The 7,780-nt window shown below is 36.1% G+C and overlaps 1 protein-coding gene across 1 annotated transcript in view; it reads right to left on the bottom strand.

The window, feature by feature from the left end:
* LOC106883236 (protein MON2 homolog) overlaps nucleotides 1-7,780 on the bottom strand; it is a 690,047-nt gene that overhangs the window by 177,773 nt on the left and 504,494 nt on the right. The window contains exon 21 of the mRNA XM_052972014.1: nucleotides 3,297-3,459. Coding sequence (XP_052827974.1) covers nucleotides 3,297-3,459 — 163 coding nt within the window. The remainder of the gene's footprint in view (nucleotides 1-3,296; nucleotides 3,460-7,780) is intronic.

Genomic DNA, 7,780 nt, shown 5'->3' with positions numbered 1-7,780 from the left:
AATACATATATATGTATATATATTATTGTTATTATGTTAAACTGTTGTATGCTCAAATTTGGCCAAATGTGTTTCTTGCAATATTTATTTTTGCTTGCAGTAGCCAGTTCTTTCAGTCAAACTATCGTATCTCCAGCTGCTTCAGATGCCAAGATATCAAAAATTAGCAAAGTGTAGTACAACGGTTTTGTGTTTCTTTCAATTGATTTTAAAATATAACAAAGAATCTAGTGAAATAACTTAATTATCATTAAGCTAGTGTTAGGAACATTAATTGTGACTAAGGTTTGGTGGAAGATTTTAATTCAAAACTTATGAAACAAGACATTTGTACTACAAAGCCAGAGCCGGTTTCAGCCAGGTTGGTATCAAAAGGGCTAGGAATAGTTTTTCTATTATATATTTTAAACCTTTCGTTACCATATTTCTGTTGAGATGCTCTGTGTTTCTTTCAATTTATTTTAAATATAAGAAAGAATTTAGTAAAATAACTTAGTTATCATTAAGCTAGTGTTAGGAACATTAATTGTGATTAAGGTTTAGTGGAAGATTTTAATTCAGAACTTATGAAAACAAGACATTTGTACTCAGAGCCAGAGCTGGTTCCAGCTGGATTGGTAACGAAAGGGTTAAAGTGTTATTGTTTACTGGCATAGCAGCAAAATAGGAAAGGTGCTGCACATTATATTAAAGACCAAAATATGATGAAGGAGAATTTGATGGTGCTGAAATTACCTTATTATTTAAAAGTCAAATATACAAAATTCTAACAATAATAGGTGTTGGTATATTATTTAAACATTTAAACATCTCTCCAGTCAGGAACCACAATAAGCACCAGAGTTAATTGGTTTAATTACAACTAATAAATTATCCCCAAAAAGCAGCACAGCTAGTTATTACTATTAATTATAGAAACCACATTCAGGATAATTGCTGGTTTTGTTATTAATTATACTCTGTTCTAATGACAATTGCTCGCCTCAATATTTTAATTGTCTTTGTATCACTTAAATTAATGACTTGTAACACATTAAAACAAATGAAAGGTGCCTTTACAAGATTGTTCACCTTGCTAATAATAGTAGCCAAATCTTTCTCAAATTACACTGGACTGTTTTGAAAGTAGGAAGGACTCATCAAATAATGTAAGCTTTAACCTAAGACTAAATAAACAGGATGCAAAAGTGACCTCACTAATGATGGTGCCATGGAAAATACCCACGGCACACACTTTAAGGAGGCTAGTGTTGAGAAACCATACACAACAGTCAGTGGAGCATAACATGAGTCTCCGAATAATAGGATGTTGCTGAGCCATCCAATTCATGGTAGCATGGAAAGAGACATTAAATGATGAGGATGATGATGATGTCAACAAGGATGGCCATGACTAAAATGCCTTTCATCATGGGTTCATTAAATCAGGACTAACCTTGTGCTAATTAAAAGCACCAACAAAAATAACATTATCACCTTCACCTGTATCATTTTAGATTCTCATTCTAACATGACTCTAACCAATCACGATTTGCATGGCAAACAGTGAGATTCAAATGGTGACTTATATATTCATGAGGTCTGATCAATAAGTATCTGAACTGTTGCCATAGTAACAAAGCTAAAGCACGCACAGTGAAGCCGCTTGGCAAAGGTTCATCTTGGACTCTGCTGTGCATGCACACTAAGTTTTAATGTTCTAGCTTACTTCCCCTGTTTACATGATGATGATGATTACAATAATAGTATATTTTACTTTGAACTAGAGTCACTAAAATGTGATGCAAATAGTACAGCTATTGTACTATATCTGTAACATAGATTTATATCATCATCATCATCGTTTAATGTCCGCTTTCCATGCTGGCATGGGTTGGACGGTTTGACTGAGGGATGGCAAGCCAGAAGGCTGTACCAGGCTCCAATCTGATCTGGCAATGTTTCTTTCTATAGCTGGATGCCCTTCCTAACGCCAACCACTCTGAGAGTGTAGTGGATGCTTTTTACGTGCCACCAGTATAAGGGCCAATCAGGCAGTACTGACATCAACCATGCTTGAATGGTGCTTTTTACATGCCACCGGCACGGAACCAGTCAGCTGGCACTGGCAACGATCACGCTGGAATGGTGCTTTTAACATGCCACTGGCATGGGTGCCAATCAAGCGGTACTGTCATTGGCCACAACAACAATTTCACTTGCCTCAACAGGTCTTCAGAAGCGCAGTTTATTGCCCAATGATTGAAGGGTACTCTTAAATGGACTGGTTATGCTGCACTGGCATAGGACATGGTTACAGGCTCACTTGGCTTGCCAGGTCTTCTCAAGCACAGTATATCTTCGAAGGTCTCAGTCACTTGTCCATTCAAGTGTGGTCGTTGCCAGTGCCGCTGGACTGGCTCCCGTGTAGGTGGCACATAAAAAATACCATTTTGAGCATGGCCGTTGCCAGTACTGTGTGACTGGCCCTCATGCTGGTGGCACATAAAAGCACTCACTACACTCACGGAGTGGTTGGCATTAGGAAGGGCATCCAGGTGGAGAAACTCTGCCAGATCAGATTGGAGCCTGGTGCAGCCTCCAGGCTTGCCAGTCCTCAGTCAAATCGTCCAACCCATGTTAGCATGGAAAGCGGACGTTAAACGATAATGATGATGATATATATATATATATATATATAAATATATATATATACATATACATTTCAGACACTGGACCTGTTGCTATTTCATGTCTGAAAATGGTACTCATAATAGTGTAAAACTTAGCAGTTAATTTCTGTTTAATAGTTCATTAATTATATGCATTTCATACAGACAACAGTATTAGATTACAGTAATCATATGATTTGTTTCGAAATTGATTTTATACATTTATATAGGCACAGGAGTGGCTGAGTGGTAAGAAGCTTTGCTTCCCAACCACATGGTTCCGGGTTCAGTCCCGCTGTGTAGCACTTTGGGCAAGTGTCTCCTACTATAGCCTTGGGCCGACCAAAGCCTTGTGAGTGGATTTGGTAAATGGAAACTGAAAGAAGCCTGTCATATATATATATATAGGTATGTATTTGTGTGTCTGTGTTTGTCCCTGCCACCATCGCTTGACAACTGATGTTGGTGTGTTTACATCCCCGTAACTTAGTGGTTCGGCAAAAGAGCTTGATAGAATAAGTACTGGGCTTATAAAGTATAAGTCCCAGGGTTGATCTGTTCGACTAAAAGTGGTGCTCCAGCTTGGCCGCAGTCAAATGACTGAAACAAGAATAAAAGAATACAAGAATCTGAAGTAGTACTTACTAAAAGACCAATTGCAGTTAGACTGACGTTCAACTCCTGGTTTTGAAGACCAAATTTCGAGGCCACTTCAACACAAACCAACAAGTATTTGCAGGGAATAATAGGCAAGAAATCAGTTACAACCAGCTGTAAACTTTGAAAGGCATTCTGGATTAATTTTTCACTGGAAAATAAGAAGTATGATAAATTTACAAATTTAAAGTATTACATAATAAATATATTTTTAAGAAATTATAAATACGATTACGTATAATAAATTTAATGATTTCTGGAATTCAAAGAGATCAGCCTATTGATGTGCATGGAACGAAAGGGGGTGCAGGCTATACAGTAAAAGCAAATGTGATCATATAATGATTAGGTTGAAGTGTGAAAGGAAAGAGTCTATAATTTTCCTGGGAAACATTAACCCTTTTATTACCATATTTCTGTTAAAATGTGTTGCCTCTGCTTCAATTAAATTTGTATATAATAAAGAATCATAAAGAATCTGGTAAAATTACCTTGTCATTGTTAAGCAGGTGTTTAGAACAGAAATAACCATAAAATTTTGATTTAGAGGGTTTTAGAACGGGAAGTGCGTATCATAGAATCTGGGATTAGCCTTGAGGGGTTTGGTATTAAAAGGGTTATGGGTGTTGTTGAAAGAAAATATCGGGCATCTCCTCTTTAAATATCAATCTAACATACCTCAGAGTTAGCTCTTTCAATAATTAACATATGCAGTAAATAATGTATAACAATGATTGTTTCCACAACATTGCACATCAAATCAGTTTAATTTTTGTTGAAAGAAATTCACTGAAAGCAAAACACAATGGCTTGGTATAAGTAGTAAACGGGGGTTGTTACATTAAAGAATCAAGACCAATAGCTAGTGGCAGCCTGCAGTGAGAATCAAACTCATTGCCCAATGCTTCCAAGTTCAACATCTTAACCACTTAGGCCACATGCCTGCCTTCCTTCCGAATGAATAGCTCACTTCTGATTTTTGTTCCATAATTAATTCTTATATAAAATGAGAATCACTGGATTATTAAACATTTCCTTAAAAGCTTCCTCAATCCAGTTAAAATCCCAGCCCCCAAGAAATCAATCAGTTCTGTTTGCATCAGTAGCCATGTAATCAAAAGGAATTAATAATTGTTTCTAATTAAGGCACAAAAATACACCAATTTAGAGAGCGGGGGAAGTCGAATACATCAATTCCAGTTCTAGATTGATGCCTTATTCTATCGATCCTAGAAGGATGAAAGGCACAATTGACCTTTGCAGAATTCAACCACAAAATTGTAAAAGAAGCAGAAGAAATACTACAAGACCATTTTTTTGTGTTGTTGTTTTTACTGATGATCAAACAATTCTGCCAGATAGCTTGTTGTCTTTCAATAGGAATTAATAATAAAATAAATAAAAGTACAGGCATTTGCTAAGCAGAAATGGAAAAAAAATATTGATGTTTTGAGCAAAGGCTCTTTTTCAGGAGAGAGAAAGAGAAAGAAGAAAAATTCGAGTTCTCATATATATATATATTTATAAAAAAGAAATTTGAAAACACCAATATATAAAATGAATCTTAATTTATAATTTTCTCAGAGATATTTTACGTTTCAGTTCTTGAAAAAACGAACCTTATCAAAAATACATATTTAAAAAAAATGTAATTAAAAGAAAAGTTCATAATTGTTTCTTTCTGGTGTCAACATAGTCCACATGGGAGCGTATTTTGTGTGGGTCCATAATGGCTGTCTCGTGCGTTGACTTGAATCGTTGGGTGTAGTAGTAGTAGTAGTAGTAGTAGTGACCGTGTTGGTAATGGTAAACAGGAGTGACCTCTGTCCGTGTAAGCAGCAGTAATTAATTGGTTGTAGTAGTAGGGGAGGAAGCAGCACAAGCTACATATATATATATATATGACAAGTGAATTTATTTTTTATTCTCCATTCCCTCTCTTTTCTAACCTGAAAAAGGGCCTGTGATCAATACACTGATAATCTATCCTTTTCTGTATGGCAAATGTTTTTATTTCAAGTTATATTTTTATTACCAATTCCCATGTCAAAGTTATGGTATTTATTTGGGCCCTTATTGTTCTTTTCCTGCTCAACCATCAGGTTTTGTAATTAGAATAAGCAATTCAGTTGAACAATGGTCAACTAGCTAATATCTGGTTTCTAAATTAATGAGAGACCTGTCTACATTTGGTCTAATTAGGGCAAATGCATAACACGATTGAGAATCCCTTCCCATCACCAACCGGTGATTGTCACATGTCGATGACGGGTCAATAACCAGAAACTCAGGTCGATGTGTATCACGTCAGGCTGGAGATGGGAATGATGACTTCCCTTTGCAAATACTAATAGGGCACAGATAGTGTGTCAATAGCCAACTGGAGGAGATGTCTTCCTGGGGCTACAAGCTACAGTAGCATCGACCCTTAAGGATTAGCCACATTTAGGAGGCAAATATCCTTCATGATGGAAAATGAACGAATAAGGTTTACATTCATCTATTTTTCCTTTCAAGAATAATAATTCCTGTAAAGCAGTCTTTTCTGTTGTTTTAGACAAAGACCAGAGTCGTCAACAAGAAATAACTATTGTATTGGTGTATTCAATCATTCTGTTGTTTTGCATTAGGCATAAAATCAGAGCAAACAGACCAAAAGGCCTTGATTTACATAATTTAGTGTTTGAAACAAGACACTTAACTCAGAATCTGGGAGCCAGCACTGGACTCACGAATCTGTTTGATCACTGTACAACAATAATAGAAATAATTGTCTTTGTCATTGCCACCACTCCCACCATCACTCTCTATCCCCACAGTTCTTCAGATAAAAGGGAGTGCATTCAACTGAGTTGATCCCTTGTCAATGCTTTCAGTGTCTTAGTTTGCTACAACAACTGCACTTGTATTTATTTGTTTTGTTATTCATTTATTGTCAATTTTGATTTTAATCCTCAATTACGCAACTCCGTACTGAATTTAGGGAAATAAAGAAAGAAAGAATCGGTCATTGGAAACTCAAGGATGGTATTCCCTATGCCAGGAAGCTGTCTTCATTACATTCAACAACCTTTGAGAGACTTATGATCCCTCCCTGCTCACTTCCCCTTCAGTTCTTACCAAGATGTGACTGTGTGGTAAGAAGCTTGCTTCCGGACTATGTGGTTCCAGGTTCAGTCCCACCGTGTGTCACCTTGGGCAAGTGTCTTCTGCTACAGCCTCGGGGCAACCAAAGCCGTGTGAATGGATTTGGTAGATGGAAACTGAAAGAAGCCCATCATATATATGCGTGTGTTTGTGTTTGTCACTCTACCATCACTTGACAACCGATGTTGGACTGTTTACGTCCCCGTAACTTAGTGGTTCAGTAAAAGAAACCGATAGAATAAGTACTGGGCTTAAGAATAAGTTGATCTGTTCAACTAAAAGGCGATGTCCAGCATGGCCACAGTCAAACGACTGAAACGAATAAAAGAATAAAAATGAAGTCTACTACTCTCCTAAAAACAAAATTGTATTCTATGACCTTATATTCCAGTCATTTACTGAATTTGGTAAGGAATGTACTGGAGAAATAAAATCCAGTCCTTCATTCTATTGTTCCCATCTTCCATATAATCTCGTTTCTTATAAATCAATTACAGAAGCACCATTCAAATGGTTTACAGTGAAAGAAGCTGTTCATTACTAACTGAATAAGGTAGTGTCATCGGTCCATCTTGTATACTTTAAGAAATGTTTAATATAGATCCAGAGATAGCAGCAATATGAGAGGACATTAGGAAGGAGCATGGAAAATGGTTTCTTGATCTCTGGCAAAAGTTCGACAAGCGTTATCAGTTAATTAAGCCACCTGAGCTTGACAAATGCATGGCAGAGCATCAAGAATGCACAGCAAAGTGCAAAGATATTTTCGAAATTATCGAGAACAGGCTGAAGAACTTATTCTCTTCTATGCTCAGGGTTAGGAATTTTTCAATGTTGGATGACAGCTTTGCCAAAGTTGTCAAATGAACAGAAGCCTTCCTCTCAAATAGCAATCGTGATTATTTGTCACCAATAAATGTCTGTTTTTCATTTTCAGAACATTTCTTTGCAATGTGCAAGTAAATTGGAATGCTAAAACAAATTATTCGAAATAAATAAATAAAGAGAGAATAAACGAAAAATGGATAAAATTATGCAAGATGTCATATAGTCAACATGTAGAATGACACAAGCAGCTTACATGATTTATTATACTTCAGAATAAACTCTGCTAATATGTATTGAGGATTATTGAAATTTAGTAAGACTGGTATTAAGCATTATGTCTGTTCTTTCAAACTACAACATTTTTTTTCCTATCAATTCTATAGAATATAGATCAATACTGAGAATATTAAACCAATAAAATATAACGATTATATAAGAGAATGCATAATAATATGATATACTTACAAAGACCTATTTCTGTATGCTCTTTATATATA

This window comes from Octopus bimaculoides, chromosome 11, assembly GCF_001194135.2.
Source record: "Octopus bimaculoides isolate UCB-OBI-ISO-001 chromosome 11, ASM119413v2, whole genome shotgun sequence".
Taxonomy (NCBI): domain Eukaryota; kingdom Metazoa; phylum Mollusca; class Cephalopoda; order Octopoda; family Octopodidae; genus Octopus; species Octopus bimaculoides.
The sequence above is the reverse complement of the archived record's forward strand: the minus strand, read 5'-3'. Positions and strand labels throughout refer to the sequence as shown.